Genomic DNA, 21233 nt, shown 5'->3' on the forward strand with positions numbered 1-21233 from the left:
TCTCTTATTTGCAAACCATTCAGCTAATGGTTTAGTCTACCTCCTTCTTACATGACTCACAACCTTTCTATCCATTTGCAATCCCTGGCAATACACCCTTCTCCACAACAATTGAACTGTGTCTTTACATACTAGAGTTTTGTTTACTTACAGCTCTCATATTTCACTCCCCTTCTCATCACTCTTTCATGCAAACAAATTTTAGATTTCTAACCCCCTACCGTACCATATAAAACACTAGTCCCCTTCACATATAGCATGATCAGTTAGACCATAGTGCCAGTGGTTCTACTTCATGTAAATGTCTGGCTTGGTATTGAACTGGTTAACTTGTTATTGCTAAGTTTTACCTCAGGCCAGTGGTCGGAAATAGCACAACAACTGAGTCACTAACCATTTCTGCTAGAGCATAGAAAATAACTCAAGGAAAGACTTTAGGTGACTCAAAGCCCCCACTAACTAATTGACTACAATCATTATTGATTGATGAGCAAATCTCAAAATTAGAGACATGAAATATGAAAAGGCATGGAAATACAACTCCTTGAAAGGTCAAAAATTATACAACAAAGGATTTGATGGTTAATAAGGGGGATAAAATTCCAGTTTCCAAGCCCAAAAGAATGATGATAAGAATGATCAATGAGATGAGAGGACATGCAAAAACAAGTCAATGAAATGAAAGAAAATAAACAGCTAAATGAATTCAATGAGGATGCAGAGAAAACTAAATGAAGTCAAAGAGAATACAAACAGCAGAATGTACTCAAGGAGAACATGAATAAGCAGCTTAATAAGTAAAACAATGCAAGACATGAAAAAGGAATTCAACAAAGATACAGAAAGCCTCAAAAAACCCCTCAAAAATGAACCTCCTGAAATGAAAAACTCTTTAAGCTAAATAAAAATTCACTTGAAAGCCTCTCCAGCAGACAGAAGCAAGTGGAAGACAGAATTTCAGGATGTGAAGACAAAGTAGAGGCTGGTGGAGTGGCTCAAGTTGTAGAGTGCCTGGTTAGCAAGCATGAGGCACTGTGTTAAAAAAAAGACATGGAAGCCAAAGCAGATATAATAGAAAAAACATATGACTATATAAAAGAATGAAGAAATATTAATAGAATATGTAACTCAATAACTCAAATCTGGGACTCAATGAAAAGATCAAATCTATGAATCATAGACATTGAAGAAGAAGTGCAAACTAAAGGAATAGGAAACAAATTCAACAAAATAACAGTAAACTTCCCAAATCTTGAGAAAGAGATGCCCATCTAGGTATGGAAGGCCTGCAGGACTCTAATCCATCGTGACCAAAATAGAAACTCTTCACAGCATATTATAGTTATAACATTGAGCACCCAGACAACTGGAAAAGAATACTGAAAACCTCAGTGGAAAAATTATGTCACCTGTAGTGGCAAACTCATCAGAATAATAGCAGATTTCTTAACAGAAACCTTAAAAGCAAGGAGGGAAGGGAACAAAGCATTTTAAGTGCTGAAAGAAAATAATTTTGAACCTAGTAGATTCATAACAACGAAATAGAAGCAGTAATAGAGTCTCCCAGAAAAGAAAAGCCCAGGACCTGATGGATTCACTACTGAATTCTACTAGACATTTAAAGAACTAAAATTCTCAACAAAACACTGGCGAACTGAATTCAACAATGTATAAAAAAGATCAGACATTGTGATCAATTTGATGTCATTCCAAGGAAGCTGGAATGTCTCTGCATACACAAATAGATAAATGTAAGGTAACATATACTCAGAATCAGGGAAAAATCACGTGATCATCTCAATTGATGCAGAAAATGCTTTTGAGAAGATTCAAAAGTCTTTTCTAATAAAAGCTCTGAAAAAATGGAATAGAAGAAATATACCTCAAAATAATGAAGGCTATCTATGACAAACCTATGGCCAACATCATTATAAATGGGGAAAACTGAAACTATTTCCTCTAAGTCAGGAATTAAACAAGTGTGTGTACTTTCCCCACTGTTATTCAATATAGTTTAAGAGTTCTTAGCTAGAGTAACAAGCCAGGAGGCAGAAGTAAGTGTATTCAAGTAGAGAGAAAGAAATCAAATTATCCTTATTTGCAGATGGTATGATCTTATACCTTAAAGACCATATAAACTCCACCAAAAAACTTTATAGACATTGTAAACACTTTCAGCAAAGTAGAGGGATATCAAATCAATATACAAAAATCAGTAACTTTTCTATATAACAACATGAACAGACTGAGAAATAAATCAGGAAAACAATCCTGTTTACAATATCCTCAAAATTAAATACCTAGGAACAAATTCAATGAAGGAGGTAAAAGACATCTACAATAAAAACTATAAGTAATTGGTGAAGGAAATTAAAGATGATATCTGAAGATGGAAAGAACTCCCAGGCTAATGGATCAATAGAATCAATATTGTAAAAATAGCTATATTACCAAAAGCAATCTATATTTTCAAAACATTCCCCATCAAAATTCCAATGACATTCTTCATAGAGGTAGAAAATCAATCCTAAATTCATGTGGAAGCACAACAAACCTAAAATAGGCAAAGCAATCCTGAGAAAAAAGTGCAATGGTGAAGGTATCACAATACCTGACTTGTAAATATACTATAGAGCCATAGCAATAAATACAGAGTATTAGCACAAAAAAACAGACATGAAGACTCATGTAACAGAATAGACAGCTACACTCATCTGATTTTTGACAAAGGTACCAAAAACATGTTAGATAAAAGAAAGCCTCTTCATTAAATTGTGCTGGGAAAAGTAGATATCTGCATGCAGAATACAAAACTAGATATCTGTCTTTTACCCGGTACTAATATCAAATTCTATGTAGACCAAAGATCTTTATGTAAGACCTAAAACTTTGAAATTACTTATTACTATAAGTACTGGAGTGCTTCCCTGCAGGAGAATCATGTCTTTCCTGTTCAAGAGCTGGAATCCCAGCTCCTCCACTGAGTGGCAATCCACCACTCTGCTGGTGCTAGAAGGCCTACCTCCCACAGGCACAGAGACCCAGAGCTCCCCACTGTGTCTGCAGGAGAGCCCCTGCATCCCAATCAAAGAGTGGGAACTCCAGGCCCCTCACTGAGGGAGAAAAGAGGTAATCTGCACCACAATAAGAACTATGCAAGGGGTAACATTTCCAGCATATCCCTCTCTCAGGAACACTGCTGGAATTTCAGGAGAAAAAACTCAAACCCCCAATTATAGGAGCACATGGGATCAATAACCTAACCAAAAACAATTCCAGGTTCATAAATCTCAATGCAGAATGAAACAGCAAGACATCTACTCTTCTTCACAAGCCAATTCTACCATTAAGGATCTAAACACCTGTTGGGAGACCTAAGGCAGATGAGTGAGTATCTCATCCCCCCATGGAGAGCACTATGACTCCTGCATCCTGAGAAGGAGTTATAAACCTGCATTCCTGCACTCTTCTAGAGGGGATGCAGGATCTCTAGATCTGCCACAGGGCTGAAGAGCAAAATGCTCTCAAGATTGTTCCCCACCCAATAAGGGGCAAACAAACCAGTTCACCTAAGAAAGCCTGTGAATCCATGGCCAATGAAAGTAGCCCACCTAACCCTTACCCAAACCCAGAGTTAAAACATCCATAAAAACCCCAACCTTCACCTGAGCAGTGAGCTGCCAGTTTCCAGGCTTCACTGCATTTCTCTAGCTGTAGCCTTTCCTTTCTCTCTAATAAATCCTACTTCATATACCTGCTTTGGCTCAGGCCAGTTCTCTGGCCTGTAAAGGCAAGGACCCTCAATACCGGCCCACAACACCTCAAACCAGCATGTAACAATATCAAATAATAAATTCCAAAAAAATAGTAAAAATGATAAATGACTTCAAAGAAGAAACACAAAAGCTCATTCCAAAACCTTTTAAAGATGTAACCAGAAAAGAGAAGTATAGACCAGTATATATTCATTGAAGAATGAATATATATGCAAAGATTCTCAACAAAATACTGGCAAACAGAATTCAACAACACATCAAAAAGATCATACACCATGACCAAGGCGGTTTCATTCCAGGGATGCAAGGATAATTCAACATAAGCAAATCCATAAACATAATACAGTATATAAACAGAAGCAAGGCAAAAACTACATGACCCTCTCAATAGATGCAGAAAAAGCCTTTGTCAAAATTTAGCACCCTTTCATGATGAAAGCTCCAAAGAAACTAGGAATAGAAGGAATGTTCTTCAACATAATGATGACTATATATGATGAAATGATAGCCAACGTTATACTAAATGGAGAATAACTGAAACCATTCCCCTTAAAGTCAGGAATGAGACAGGTTGGTCTTTTTTCTCCACTCTTATTCAATATAGTTTTGGAATTCCTACCTAGAGCAATAAGACAAGCACACGAAGTGAAAGGGATCAAAATAGGGAAGGAAGAAGTTAAGCTATCCCTGTTTGCAGATGATATGATCCTATGTCTAAGAGAGTCCAAAAACTCTAATAAAATTATTAGAACTTATAAACTCTTTTGGTAAAGTAGCAGTATACAAAATTTACATACAGAAATCAGTAGCCTTTCTATATCCCAACAATGAACAGACTGAGAAAGAAATCAGGGAAATGATCCCATTTGCAATAGCCTCAAAACCAACAAAGTACCCTGGAATAAATGTAATGAAAGAAACCACAGACCTTTTTAATGAAAATTATAAGCCACAGAAGAGAGAAATCGAAGATGACATCAGAAAGTGGAAAGACCTTCCACACTCATCCACTGGTAGAATCAACATTGTGAAAATACCCATACTACCAAAAGCAATCTACATGTTCAACACAATCCCTATCAAAATTCCAATGACATTCTGCACAGAAATAAAAAAATCAATTGTGAAATACATATGGAAACACAAAACACCTTGAATAGCCAAAGCAATTGTGAGCAAAAAGTCCAATGCTGGATTTCCAAGATGGCGGCTAGAGGGAGGAAGCAGAAAACGTGTCTCCTCACAGGAAATCAATGTGAGTCAATGCCCTGTATAGCTATCCTTATCTCAACCAGCAAAACCCCTTGTTCCTTCCTATTATTGCTTATACTGTCTCTACAACAAAATTAGAGATAAGGGCAAAATAGTTTCTGCTGGGTATTGAGGGGGGGAGCGGGAGGGGGTGGAGTGGGTGGTAAGGGAGGGGGTGGGGTCAGGGGGGAGAAATAAACCAAGCCTTGTATGCACATATGAATAATAAAAGAAAAATGAAAAAAAAAAAAAAAAAAAAGAAAACGTGTCTCCTAAAGTGAAATCTTGGAGAGATGCTGGAGACATACCTTGCAGGCAAGGCCACTGAGAAGAGTCAAAACTTTGACCCCCTCCACACCTCCAGCCTGCACAGAGCATCTCCACTTCACATTGAACAGAGAAACCAGGAGAGCCCCTGGGTCGCTGCCAGTTGCCCACACCCAGACAGCTTGGGAAGATACAGACAAGGTGAGCTAAGCGGTACACAGTACTCCCACAGACAACCCTAGGCCAGAGGCCAGAGCAGCATAGCCCCTGGACAGACCGACCCCCACCAGGGGAAAAAAAGAGAAACTGAATAATAAGCAATAAGAACAATAAAGACACGTAGCAAAGAGGGTGGGGTGCCCTGAGTGCTGAAAAGGGGGGTGGAGAATCCCTCCTGGAACTGTAAATAAAGAAGCTGGGCCAGGCTGGAGAGGGCAGGAGCAGGGGTGCGTGCCCAGCAACCAGGAACGGGAAAGCTTGTGAGAGTGGTGGAGGGAGGAAAACCCCACAGGAGAGGGGGGAAGACCCACTTCCCACGTGAGCTGTAAACAAACATGCAGGCCAAGAAAGCAGGTGCAGTGTCACTTCCCCCTGTGTGCTTGGAAAGGGGAAAGCTTGTAGCAGTGGCTTGCGCACAGGAGAACTCTGAGTAAACAAAGCCTGCAGGGCCAGGTGAGTGTTAAGCTCACCCAGAGATCTGCATAAATAATGCTGCCAGCAACAGCAGGCTGACAGCAGCGGGCAGGAAAGCCACAGCCACAGAGCCATTCACAGACTTGTCTCCAGAGTCTTTTTTTTTTCTCTCTCCCTACCTTTGATGAGAAAACAACCAAACTACACCTGCATGCTGAAAAAGTTACTGAAACTGTATTGCATTTGAACTTGGGACACTTTGTGGGTTTTTTTTTCCTTATGTTACCCCTTTGATGAGACAACTACAGAACAACATCTGAGGCACCATCTCCAGGATTGGAGGCTGAGGGACGAACGCCAAAATTATTAAGACTGAAATTTCATTGCATTTGAACTTGGAGTTTTTTTAAAATTTTATTTATTTTTTATTTTATATTTTATTTATTTATATATATACATTTTTTCTTTCATTTACTTATTTTTTATTTTTATTATCTTTATTCTTTTATTTTTATTTTCAATCCTCTCTCTGTCTCTCTAATGCCTTTTTAGCTTACTGTTGATTAGTACACAGTCTCTCCCTGTTTATATCTTTGAAACTTTTTTGTTTTTCCAGATACATATGTTCATCCAAAACTGAATCAAGAGGAAATTAATCACCTGAATAGATCTATAACACAAAATGAAATTGAAGCAGAAATCAAGAGTCTCTACAAAATGAAAAGTCCAGGACCTGATGGATTCTCTGCTGAATCTATCAGACCTTTAAAGAAGAACTGATACCAACCCTCTTTAAACTGTTCCATGAGATAGAAAGGGACGGAAAACTGCCAAACACATTTCATGAAGCCAGTATTACACTTATCCCAAAACCAGGCAAAGACACCTCCAAAAAGGAGAACTATAGGCCAATCTCCTTAATGAACATTGACGCAAAAATCCTCAACAAAATAATGGCAAACCGAATTCAACAACGCATCAAAAAGATTATTCACCACGACCAAGTAGGCTTCTTCCCAGGGATGCAGGGGTGGTTCAACATACAAAAATCAATAAATGTAATAAACCACATTAACAGAAGCAAAGACAAAAACCACTTGATCATCTCAATAGATGCAGAAAAAGCCTTTGATAAGATCCAACACCATTTCATGATAAAAGCTCTAAGAAAACTAGGAATAGAAGGAAAGTTCCTCAACATTATAAAAGCTATATATGACAAACCTACAGCCAGAATTATACTTCATGGAGAAAAACTGAAATCATTCCCTAAAGTCAGAAACCAGACAAGGATGCCCACTATCTCCACTCCTATTCAACATAGTACTGGAATTCCTAGCCAGAGCAATTAGGCAAAAAGAAGGAATAAAAGGAATACAAATAGGTAAAGAAACTGTCAAAATATCCCTATTTGCAGACAACATGATCCTATACCTTAAAGACCCAAAAAACTCTACTCAGAAGCTTCTAGACATCATCAATAGCTATAGCAAAGTAGCAGGATATAAAATCAACATAGAAAATTCATTAGCATTTCTATACACTAATAATGAACAAACTGAAAAAGAATATATGAAAACAATTCCATTTACAAGAGCCTCAAAAAAAAAAATCAAATACCTAGGTGTAAACCTAACAAAAGATGTGAATTACCTCTACATGGAAAACTATAAACTTCTGAAGGAAGAGATTGAGGAAGACTATAGAAAGTGGAGAGCTCTCCCATGCTCAAGGATTGGTAGAATCAACATAGTAAAAATGTCTATACTCCCAAAGGTAATCTACATGTTTAATGCAATTCCCCAAAAAATTCCAATGACATTCATAAAAAGATTGAAAAATCTACTGTTAAATTTGTGTGGAAGCACAAGAGGCCACGAATAGCCAAGGCAATACTCAGTCAAAAGACCAGTGCTGGAGATATCACGATACTTGACTTCAAACTATATTACAAAGCAATAACAATAAAAACAGCATGGTACTGGCATAAAAACAGGCATGAAGACCAGTGGAACAGAATAGAGAACCCAGATATGAAGCCACACAACTATAACCAACTTGTCTTTGACAAAGGAGATATAAATATACGATGGAGAAATAGCAGCCTCTTCAACAAAAACTGCTGGGAAAACTGGTTAGCAGTCTGCAAAAAACTGAAACTAGATCCATGTATATCACCCTATACCAATATTAACTCAAAATGGATCAAGGATTTTAATATTAGACCACAAACTCTAAATATGATACAGGAAAGAATAGGAAATACTCTGGAGTTAGTAGGTATAGGCAAGAACTTTCTCAATGGAACCCCAGCAGCACAACAACTAAGAGATAGCGTAGATAAATGGGACTTCATAAGACTAAAAAGCTTCTGTTCATCAAAAGAAATGGTCACTAAACTGAATAGAACACCCACAGAGTGGGAGTAAATAGTTGCTAGCTAAACATGAGACAAAGGACTGATAACCAGAATATATAGGGAACTTAAAAAACTAAATTCTCCCCAAACTAATGAACCAATAAAGAAATGGGCAAGTGAACTGAACAGAACTTTCTCAAAAGAGGAAATTCAAATGGCCAAAAAACACATGAAAAAATGCTCACCATCTCTAGCAATAAAGGAAATGCAAATTAAAACCACACTAAGATTCCATCTCACCCCTGTTAGAATAGCCATCATTAGCAACACCACTAACAACAGGTGTTGGTGAGGATGCAGGGAAAAGGAACCCTCTTACACTGTTGGTGGGAATGTAAACTAGTACAACCACTCTGGAAAAAAATTTGGAGGCTACTTAAAAAGCTAAACATTGATCTACCATATGATCAAGCAATACCTCTCTTGTGGATATACCTAAAAGACTGTGACACAGGTTACTTCAGAGGCACCTGCACATCCATGTTTATTGCAGAATAATTTACAATACCCATGTTATGGAAACAGTCAAGATGCCCCACTACTAATGAATGGATTAAGAAAATGTGGTATTTATACACAATGGAATTTTATGAAGTCATGAAGAAGGATGAAATGTTATCATTTGCCGGTAAATGAATGGAATTGGAGAACATCATTCTGAGTGAGGTTAGCCTGGCTCAAAAAACCAAAAATCGTATGTTCTCCCTCATATGTGGACATTAGATCAAGGGCAAACACAACAAGGGGATTGGAGTATGAGCACATGATAAAAGCGAGAGCACACAAGGGAGGGGTGAGGATAGGTAAGACACCTAAAAAACTAGCTAGCATTTGTTGCCCTTAATGCAGAGAAACTAAAGCAGATACTTTAAAGCAACTGAGGCCAATAGGAGAAGGGGACCAGGAACTAGAGAAAAGGTTAGATAAAGAAGAATTAACCTAGAAGGTAACACACATGCACAGGAAATCAATGTGACTCAACTTCCTGTATAGCTATCCTTATCTCAACCAGCAAAAACCCTTGTTCCTTCCTGTTATTGCTTATACTCTCTCTTTAACAAAATTAGAGATAAGGGCAAAATAGTTTCTGCTGGGTATTGAGGGGGTGCAGGGGGAGAGGGAGGGGATGGGGGGTAAAGGAGGGGGTGGGTGAAGTGGGGAGAAATGACCCAAACATTGTATGCACATATGAATAAAAAAAAATAAAAGCATGGCCTCACATTTTCTTGTCTTTTAAAGTATGAGCAACATTTGTTCAATTTCCATGGTTACTGGCATTTTCAAGAACAACTACTCAAAAAGAAAGACTGTATAATGTATACATTGACTATTTTCTTTTGTTTTACTTCATAAATGCCTCAAAACTACATTGAAAAGCATACCTACCTCTTTAGCTAGTCAAGATGCTGTGATGATAATTATGTAATATGATATAAAACAAAGATTTAGGAAAAATGGAAGAAACTACATCCTGGCTTGGCTACTGAGGGGAAAAGAAAAAGAATTGAATATTAATTGAGTGTTCCTGACAAAGGTAAGTAGGCAGAGTAATTTAAGAGTTTGAAAATTTAAAAAATGTCTCATATTTAGGTGTCTCTCTGGAAATTCTTTATGGTTCACTTTTTGTGGAAATTAATACAGTGAAACATTCAAGTTTTTAAAAAGTGTTTTCGAGATAAACTCTCATGTAAACATGCACATAGTCACAAGTATGTAATTCTGCAATTGTGGTATGACTGTATGCTTTGTTTGGCACATCTTCCATAGAGATGTTAATGAATATAACGCTCTACCTGCAAACATTTTAAATGTTGAAGCAAAAACAGGAAATGTGAGAAAATGTATGGTCTCATTAATATTTACAGTAGTCAAATTATGTCATCAACCTAGGTGCCCATCAATAGATCAATGGACAGAGAAAATGTGGTATATATACACATTGGGTTTTACTAAGTTACTAAGAATGACGTTATGTCATTTTCTGTAATATAGATAGAACTGGAGATTATCATGTTAAGTAAAGTAAACCAGACCCACAAAGACAAGTGAGGGATGGTTTCTCATTTGTGGTAGAAAAGGAACTACTAGGGAGATAGAAGAGGAAGGAAAAGGGGGAGAGAGGAAGAGGGAAAGAAAGAGTAATAGAAGGGGTGAATATGGTCAAAGTATGTTACTGCATGTGTGGAAGTGTCACAATAAAACCCTTAAATTGCAGAATTTAACATATGCTACTAAAAAGTATGATCTAAATTTTTGTATGTGAACATGAAAAGTGGAATTGAATATACTCTAATGTTCCTCCCCCCAACTCTAGTACTCTTATGTTTGCTTTCACAGAAGCCAAAGACCAGGGAGCTGTAGCTCATTTTATGTCTACCACATACTCAGGGACTGTAGTTAGAAATTCGGACTCTCTCACCGTCCAGCTATCAGCAGCTCTTTCTCTGACGCCTTCTTTCGCAACTTGGTGTAGAGGTTCATGGTGAAGAGGGTGCTGGCGCTGTTGAAGATGGAGGTCAGGGAGCTCATGAGAGAGGCCAACATGACTGACAGCATCAGGCCTCGCAGCCCTGGAGCAGGAGTGAGTGCAAGCATTGATTAGGGGCTGGATGCCATGATCCATGAGTACTTTGCTAAATCAGAGAGCTATTGTATGATAAATGGGTCATATACAATATGGATTAGCTAATGTAATTATCAATAACCATCAATATCTTTCAAATTTTCTGGTGATTTGAAGTTAATCCAGTATAGACATTTAGCTACAAATATTAACTTAGAAGTTATCTGCTGGAAAGTAATTTTGGAAGAGAGGAAATAGTCCAATAACCTCTTTCTTTGGAAGAGAAAGTCTTTGATTCCTGAAGACTTAGAGAACTGGAGAGGTAGAGGGCTGGTGGGTGGCACTGTTGTAAAGCCTTTGTAGGCAAAACTGAGGGTTGTGAAACATTAGGGGAGCTTTACACTTCAGTTCCTTGTGCTCATTAGTTGACCCTGAACTTGGGACAGGGTGGTGTGGATTGTGTTCCATGCTATGTATTGGGGAAATTCTATCTTCATTTTGAAAATGCTCATGAGTGCTGGTAAGGGAAAGGGCAGAGAAGTGTTAGCCAACCTTTGATGGTCACAAGTTACAAGATTACTCAGTCACTCTAGAGTTCTGCACCCTGTTCCATTTCTTTCTGGCCACCTCCTGAAATCCTAATAATTTACTTATGTTATGTTGTGGTTTATTCTCTGTATTGCAAAACTATAATGAAGTTTCAAAGTGTAGGGACATTTCTACTTCTGCTTACTTCACTGACCTTTCCTGCTTAGTGCCTGAAAAATACTATGTACTTAATAAATATGTATAAATCATATACATTTCAAATATTGTTTTGAAATCTCTGGCCAAAGAAAAGGAAAGCAAGGTAATTAGTTAACCTGTAGTCCTCTGCTTTTATGTTTGTGATTATACAACCCTTTCCTTGACAAATAGCTCATCTAAATGTTCTTGACTGAGTTCACAGCCAGTCTTAAATCTGGAGGAATAAGGATCATTCTAAGAAACTACTCATCTCTGAATTTTCTAGAGTTATCATATGGCTTGCAGTCTATGTAAGATGCTCAAGAAATATCTGATGAATAGAATTAAATTAATGGAAGCAAGAATTACCAAAGATTATTCTACAATATTTCCTCAAGTTCCATCTATCCAGGCAAGCCATCTGTGCACCCGGCCTCCAAGGCTGCCTGAACATGAACATTTACTTACCATTTGGCATCAGTTCCAGCACGAGTGTTGGGTAGGCATAGTCACTGCAGCTAGTTTCAGAGCCACAGTGTTTCATACATTCAGAAGGGACGACACAGGCCACCTTATCTGAGAAGATATGTGAACGTGATTTCAGTGAGCAGGGCTCAACCAAAGCAGAATCCACAAAGACAAGATGTAATATGAAACATACTTGTGTAGAAATTGTATATTGAATTTTGAGTTTGCTACAATGGATTGGGTCACTGCCCATAATGGAATCTCCAGAATGTCTGATACCTGTAGGTCCTCTTGCACTGAGCAGTGGATATGGCCAAGTTGACACACTAAAGTAAACAAAGGGAGTAGATCCAGAAAACGGCAAGAGAATCCATTTTACCAGAAGCAGTGAATCCAAGAAATAAGCAACGCTACACCTAGATAACTAGGTCCCATGTCCAGACACATTTATCCAGTGTCATTCACCTAAGAAGTCTCACCTGTGCTGGTTAACTGGGTGACTGTCCTGTGCATGTTAATGCTTTACCTCTGTGGCAGTTGTAAAGTACCTTGATGCAATGTTTGCTTAAATCACATCATAGTGAGAGATAGGAAGAAACTATTAAAACTGCCTAGAAAAATAATACATTTACATTTAAAATATTCTTGTTCCTTTCTAATTGTTGTCCACAGAAAAATGTCCTTTTGGTTATCATTGAGATAAAAATTTACAGCCTTATTTTTGCATTTAACATAATAATCGTAGTATTTCTCTTATTTTGACATAATGTTTAGTATTTTGTGTGCAGTTTTCCATAAAGGGAAACACAAACATTATTTGACTATTCCTTGCCTGAAAGTTTCCTCTATATTCTTTACTGTTCTAAAAACACTGCAATGTTGCTCACATGATGATCATTTTAGAATGTAATTGAAATAACGTTATGTCTAGTTGAGAAAACATAGTGAATACCATGTTATCTGATGGATTTTCTCACTAGAAATGAGTCCCCAGTTAGCCACAAAATATTGGTTATCTTTCCTTTGTTTTTTTTTATTGTTGTGTTGGGTGGGGTACATTGTGGCATTTCAAAGGTTCTTACAATGTACCAAATATATCATACTTGATATATCCACTGCACACTTCACTTTTCATAAGTTTTAAGGAAAAACTTTAATAGTAGTAGTTAATCACAACTGACTCAGAATTTAATGTTTCTCAAACAACCTGATTCCAAACACTGAAAACTGATTATGTCCTGTAGTTTTCTCAGAGCGACCAAAAAAGTTAAGGTATAGCTCAAAGATCTTCTTGGTCAAAGATATCACCAATCTCAACTATGAAAGCTCATTTGGCTCACATTTGTTAAGTCTACTTCATCCTCCAGGGCCCTTCTATTATATTCACCATGGTACCTTAAATTAAAGTCACTCACAAGAACAGGACTTATGTGTCAGGCAGGTGGGTACAAAAGAGATATGGAACAGATATTCCTGCCTCTGACTGTCTTTGCACAAGTGCTTACTTCCACCTGTAATTCTGCTTTTATTTCTATACCAAATGGCTTTTTTAGTCTTTCTATATCTGTAAAAGACTTAGAATTCAAGCACAAAGAGGAGGACATATGGATTCATGGCTTGCCTGTGTAGAGAACACGGCTGATCATCCCTGGCATCACCATAAGGAACATGGGCAAGAGCTTCAGGTAGCCGCACATGATGCAGGCAGCCTTCACGTGACTCATGTTCTTGCCAGACAGGCAGCGCTGCACAATAACCTTCCCAGAAAACATGAAACACTCATGAGAAAATTGGAATGATTTCAAAGAAGGCGAGTGTCCCTTTTCAGGGTTTAATATTACATTAAGAAAAAGGGGAGATTCCAAGATGGCGGCTACAGGGAAGAAGCAGAAAGCGAGCCTCCTATAGTGAAATCTTGGAGAGATGCTGGAGACACTCTTTGCAGACAAAATCACTGAGAAGAGGCAAAACTTTGACCCCTCCACACCTCCAGCCGGCACAGAGAATCTCCACTTCATGTTAAACGGAGAAACAAGGAAGGCCCCTGGGCCACCAGTCGCCTGCACCCAGACAGCTTGGGAAGATGCAGACAAGGTGAGATTTGCGGTACCGCGGTACTCACACAGACAAGCCTGGGCCAGAGCAGCATAGCCCCTGGACAGCCCAACCCCCACCCAGGGAAAAAAGAGAAAATGAGTAATAAGCAATAAGAACAATAAAGACACGTGGGAAAGAGGGTGGGGCACCCTGAGCACTGAAGATTGGGGGAAGGGAATCCTTCCCGGAACTGTAAATAAACAAGCTGGGCAGACAGGAGAGGCTCTGGCGGGAGTGGTGGCGTGCGCCCAACAACCAGGAGCAAGAAAGCTGGTGAGAGTGGCAGAGGGAGGAAAATTCCACAGGAGAGGTGGGAAGACCCACTTCCCATGTCAGCTGTAAACAAACATGGCGGCTGGCAGGAGCAGCAGCACTGCCCCATAATCAGGAGCAGGAAAGCCTGTAAAAGTGGCAGTGGGAGGAAAACTCCACAGGAGAGGGGGGAAGACCCACCTCCCACATGAACTGTAAATAAACATGCAGGCCTGACAACGCGGGTGCAGTGACACCTTTCCCAGTGCTTGGAAAGGGGAAAGCCTGTAGCAGAGGCTCCCACACAGGAGAACTCTGAACAAAGCCTGTGGGACCAGGTTAGTGCTAAGCTCACCCCAGAGATCTGCATAAATAAGGCCTCCCGCAACAGCAGGCTGACAGCAGCGGGCAGGCAAGCCACAGCTGCAGATACCATTCTCAGAACTGTCTCCAGACTCTTTTTTTGTTTTTTTTTCTTTTTTTCTCTTTTTCTCCCTACCTTTGATGAGAGAACAACCAAATTACACCTTCATGATGGAAAAACTTACTGAAACTGTATTGCATTTGAACTTGGAACACTTGGTGGGGTTTTTTTTTGTGTGTGTGTAGTTTTGTACTACTTTATGCATCCCCTTTGATGAGACAACTACAGAACAACATCTGAAGCACCATCTCCAGGACTGGATACTGAGATGGACACCCAGATTATTAAGACTGAAACTTCATTGCATTTGAACTTGGAGGTTTTTTGGTTTTTTGGTTTTTAAAAAAAATTTCTATTTTTCATTTTATTTTATTTTTATATACAGATATTTCTTCCATTTACCTATTTTTTATTTTTATTCTTATCTTTTTTTAAATTTTTAATCCTCTCTCTGTCTCTCTAATGCCTGTTCAGCTTACTGTCAATTAGTACACTAATGCTCCCTGTTTATACCTTTGAAACTTTCTTGTCTGATTCCTTGTTCTGTTTTCTCCTTCGTGTCTGTTTATTTGGTTTTCTCTTTCCCTAAACTTCTTGCTTTCCATCTCAGCTCACCCTTCCATTCTAAATATTACCATTATTATTATTACAAGCTAGAAAATACTTAATTGCACACAGTACAGGGACAGTAACAACACCAAGGGCAATGACAGGAAGACAGAAAAAACAGGGAAACCAGTTTCCCCACAGCAAAAAATTAGTACAGGAACCAGAGGGGAATGAAGAAAACAGATACTCAGATCCAGACTACAACAAAATGAAGATAAATTATGCCAAAGGACCCAATGAAGCCCAGAAGAATAATTTAAAAGAAGACATACCACAGGTACTCAATGAGAATTTTATAGAGATGATACTGGATAGGGTCAACCAAAATGTACAGGAGACACTCAAGAAATTCCAAGACAACAAAAATAGAGAATTTGAAAAAGCAAAAGAAGAAATAAAGGAAACCATAGAAGCACTGTATAAACACCAAAGTGAAACAGAGAACACGATTAATAAACACATAAATGAACTCAGGACAAAAACAGACAACATTAAAGAGGAAACCACCCAGGATATGGAAAACCTCAGAAAAAAGAATGATACAGAACTGCAAAACAAAACGGAAAGCCAATCCAGCAGAATAGAGCAAACAGAAGACAGAATCTCAGAACTTGAAGATGAAATGGTAATTAAAGGAAAAACCAAAGAACTATTAATTAAACAACTCAAGACCTGTGAAAAGAAAATGCAAGAACTCACCGACTCCATCAAAAGACAAAACTTGAGAATCATGGGCATCGAAGAAGGAGAAGAGGTGCAAGCGAAGGGAATGTGTAATCTATTCAACAAAATAATAACGGAAATTTTCCCAAATCTAGAGAAAGATATTCCCATACAGATGCAAGAGGCCTTCAGGACACCAAACAGACCAGATCAAAATAGAACTACCCCATGACATATCATCATTAAAATAACAAGTTCAGAAACTAGGGAAAGAATATTGAAGGCTGTAAGAGAGAAAAAACAAATAACATACAAAGGTAAACCCATCAAAATCACAGCAGATTTCTCAAAAGAAACATTAAAAGCAAGAAGAGCATGGGGTGAGATCTTCCGGGCACTGAATGAAAATAACTTCAACCCCAGGATACTCTACCCAGCAAAACTATCATTCAAAATAGATGGAGCAATAAAAGCCTTCCATGATAAGCAGAAACTAAAACAATATGTGACCACAAAGCCACCACTACAAAAGATTCTTCAAGGGATTCTGCACACAGAAAGTGAAACCCAACTTAACCATGAAAAGACAGGCAGCACCAAACTACAGGAAAAGAAAAAGCAAGGAAGTAGAGAGTAACCTCAACTTAGGTACACACAATCAAACCTTCAACCAACTAAGACAACTAAATGACAGGAATCACCACATACCTATCAGTACTAACGCTTAATATCAATGGACTTAATTCCCCCATCAAAAGTCACCACTTGACGAAATGGATTAAAAGGGAAGATCCAACAATTTGTTGCTTACAGGAGACCCATCTCACTGACAGAAATAAGCATAGGCTTAGGATGAAAGGCTGGAGGAAGATTTACCAAGACAATGGCCCCCCAAAACAGGCAGGAGTAGCAATACTTATCTCTGACAAAGTAGACTTCAAACCTACATTGATCAAATGAGATAAAGAAGGACATTCCATACTAATAAAAGGGGAAATAGACCAAAAGGAAATAATAATTATCAACCTGTATGCACCCAATGTCAACTCACCCAATTTCATCAAACATACCCTGAAAGACCTGAAAGCATATATAAATGCCAACACAGTGGTTGTGGGAGACTTTAACTCCCCATTGTCATCAATAGATAGGTCATCCAAACAAAAACTCAATAAAGAAATCCAAGATCTAAAATATACAATAGATCAAAAGGACCTAGTTGATGTCTACAGAACATTTCGTCCAACTTCTACACAATATACATTCTTCTCAGCAGCCCATGGACCTTCTCCAAAATAGATCATATCCTAGGGCACAAAGCAATCCTCAGCAAATATAAAAAAATAGAAATTATACCGTGCATACTATCTGACCACAATGCAGTAAAAGTAGAACTCAACAACAAAAGTAAAGACAAAAAACATGCAAACAGCTGGAAACTAAATAACTCATTACTTAATGAAGAATGGATCATCGATGAAATAAAAGAGGAAATTAAAAAGTTCCTGGAAGTCAATGAAAATGAAAACACAACCTACCGGAACCTATGGGACACAGCTAAGGCAGTCCTGTGAGGAAAGTTTATAGCCATGAGTGCATATATTAAAAAGACTGAAAGATCCCAAATCAATGACCTAATGATACATCTCAAACTCCTAGAAAAACAAGAACAAGCAAATCCCTGAACAAATAGGAGAGAAATAATAAATATGAGAGCTGAAATCAACGAAATAGAAACCAGAAAAAACCATACAAAGATTAATGAAACAAAAAGTTGGTTCTTTGAAGAAATAAACAAGATCGATAGACCCCTGGCAAACCTGACTAAAATGAGGAGAGAAAAAACTCAAATTAGTAGAATCAGGAATGCAAAAGGGGAGATAACAACAAACACCATGGAAGTCCAGGAAATCATTAGAGACTACTTCGAGAACCTATATTCAAATAAATTTGAAAATCTTAAAGAAATGGACAGATTTCTAGATACATATGATCATCCAAAACTGAAACAAGTGGAAATTAATCACCTGAATAGATCTATAACACAAAATGAAATTGAAGCAGCAATCAAGAGTCTTCCCAAAAAGAAAAGTTCAGGACCTGATGGATTCTCTGCTGAATTCTATCAGACCTTTAAAGAAGAACTGATACCCACCCTCCTTAAAGTGTTCCACGAAATAGAAAGGGAAGAAAAACTGCCAAACACATTTTATGAAGCCAGTATTACACTTATCCCAAAACCAGGCAAAGACACCTCCAAAAAGAACTATAGGCCAATCTCCTTAATGAACATTGATGCAAAAATCCTCAACAAAATAATGGCAAAACGAATTCAAGAACACATCAAAAAGATTATTCACCACGACCAAGTAGGCTTCTTCCCAGGGATGCAGGGGTGGTTCAACATACAAAAATCAATAAACGTAATAAACCACATTAACAGAAGCAAAGACAAAAACCACTTGATCATCTCAATAGATGCAGAAAAAGCCTTTGATAAGATCCAACACCATTTCATGATAAAAGCTCTAAGAAAACTAGGAATAGAAGGAAAGTTCCTCAACATTATAAAAGATATATATGACAAACCTACAGCCAGCATTATACTTAACGGAGAAAAACTGAAACCATTCCCTGTAAAATCAGGAACCAGACAAGGATGCCCACTATCTCCACTCCTATTCAACATAGTACTGGAATTCCTAGCCAGAGCAATTAGGCAAGAAGAAGGAATAAAAGGAATACAAATAGATAAAGAAACTGTCAAAATATCCCTATTTGCAGACTACATGATCCTATGCCTTAAAGACCCAAAAAACTCTACTCAGAAGCTTCTGGACATCATCAATAGCTATAGCAAAGTAGCAGGATATAACAGCAACATAGAAAAATCATTAGCATTTCTATACACTAACAATGAGCAAACTGAAAAAAAAATGTATGAAAACAATTCCATTTACAATAGCCTCAAAAAAAATCAAATGCCTAGGTGTAAACCTAACAAAGATGTGAATGACCTCTATAAGGAAAACTATACACTTCTGAAGAAAGAGATTGAGGAAGACTATGGAAAGTGGAGAGATCTCCCATGCTCATGGATTGGTAGAATCAACATAGTAAAAATGTCCATACTCCCAAAAGTAATCTACATGTTTAATGCAATTCCCAAAAAAATTCCAATGTCATTCATTACAGAGATTGAAAAATGTACCGAGAAATTTATATGGAAACACAAGAGGCCACGAATAGCCAAGGCAGTACTCAGTCAAAAGAACAATGCTGGAGGTATCACGATACCTGACTTCAAACTATATTACAAAGCAATAACAATAAAACAGCATGGTACTGGCACAAAAACAGACATGAAGTCCAGTGGAACAGAATAGAGGACCCAGATATGAAGCCACACAACTATAACCAACTTGTCTTTGACAAAGTAGCTACAAATATATGATGGAGAAATAGCAGCCTCTTCAACAAAAACTGCTGGGAAAACTGGTTAGCAGTCTGCAAAAAACTGAAACTAGATCCATGTATATCACTCTATACCAATATTAACTCAAAATGGATCAAGGATCTAAATATCAGACCACAAACTCTAAAGTTGATACAAGAAAGAGTAGGAAATACTCTGGAGTTAGTAGGTATAGGCAAGAACTTTCTCAATGCAACCCTAGAAGCACAACAACTAAGAGATAGCATAGATAAATGGGACCTCATAAAAATAAAAAGCATCTGTTCATCAAAAGAAATGGTCTCTAAACTGAAGAGAACACCCACAGAGTGGGAGAAAATAGTTGCCAGCTACACATCAGACAAAGGACTGATAACCGGAATACATAGGGAACTTAAAAAACTAAATTCTCCCAAAACTAATGAACCAATAAAGAAATGGGCAAGTGAACGAAACAGAACTTTCTCAAAAGAAGAAATTCAAATGGCCAGAAAACACATGAAAAAATGCTCACCATCTCTAGCAATAAAGGAAATGCAAATTAAAACCACGCTAAGATTCCACCTCACCCCTGTTAGAATAGCCATCATCAGCAACACCACCAACAACAGGTGTTGGCGAGGATGCAGGGCAAAAGGAACCCTCCTACACTGTTGGTGGGAATGTAAACTAGTACAACCACTGTGGAAAAAAATTTGGAGGCCACTTAAAAAGCTAAATACTGATCTACCATTTGATCCAGGAATACCACTCTTGGGGATACACCCAAAATACTGTGACAGAGGTTACTCCAGAAGCACCTGCACACCCATGTTTATTGCAGCTCTATTCACAATAGCCAAGTTATGGAAACAGCCAAGATGCCCCAGCACTGACGAATGGATTAAGAAAATGTGGTATCTATACACAATGGAATTTTATGCAACCATGAAGAAGAATGAAATGTTATCATTCGCTGGTAAATGGATGGAATTGGAGAACATCATTCTGAGTGAGTTTAGCCCGGCCCAAAAGACCAAAAATCGTATGTTCTCCCTCATATGTGGACATTAGATCAAGGGCAAACACAACAATGGGATTGGACTATGAGCACGTGATAAAAGCGAGAGCACACAAGGGAGGGGTGAGGATAGGTAAGACACCTAAAAAAATTAGCTAGCATTTGTTGCTCTTAATGCAGAGAAACTAAAGCAGATACCTTTAAAGCAACTGAGGCCAATAGGAAAAACGGACCAGGAACTAGAGAAAAGGTTAGATCAAAAAGAATTAACCTAGAAGGTAACACCCACGCACAGGAAATCAATGTGAGTCAATGCCCTGTATAGCTATCCTTATCTCAACCAGCAAAAACCCTTGTTCCTTCCTATTATTGCTTATGCTCTGTCTACAACAAAATTAGAAATAAGGGCAAAATAGTTTCTGCTGGGTATTGGGGGGGAGAGGGAGGGGCGGAGTGGGTGGTAAGGGAGGGGGTGGGGGCAGGGGGGTGAAATGACCCAAGCCTTGTATGCACATATGAATAATAAAAGAAAAAAAAAAAAGAAAAAGGAAGTCATGATTAACAAACAATAATGGACTTTGAATTATTACTCTGTTTTTGCAGAGTATTTGTCCTCTGTGACTCTCAGGTT

General features: G+C 38.2%; 1 protein-coding gene across 1 annotated transcript in view; it reads right to left on the bottom strand.

Annotated features, from left to right (window-relative positions):
• The window catches only part of LOC109675102 (solute carrier family 5 member 4-like), a 69729-nt gene that overhangs the window by 17890 nt on the left and 30606 nt on the right, over positions 1-21233 (bottom strand). Inside the window, exons 9-11 of the mRNA XM_074060813.1 lie at positions 13725-13860; positions 12104-12214; positions 10766-10916 (exon numbers count right to left, since the gene is read on the bottom strand). Coding sequence (XP_073916914.1) covers positions 10766-10916; positions 12104-12214; positions 13725-13860 — 398 coding nt within the window. The remainder of the gene's footprint in view (positions 1-10765; positions 10917-12103; positions 12215-13724; positions 13861-21233) is intronic.

This window comes from Castor canadensis, chromosome 18 (genome assembly GCF_047511655.1).
Source record: "Castor canadensis chromosome 18, mCasCan1.hap1v2, whole genome shotgun sequence".
Taxonomy (NCBI): Eukaryota; Metazoa; Chordata; class Mammalia; order Rodentia; family Castoridae; genus Castor; species Castor canadensis.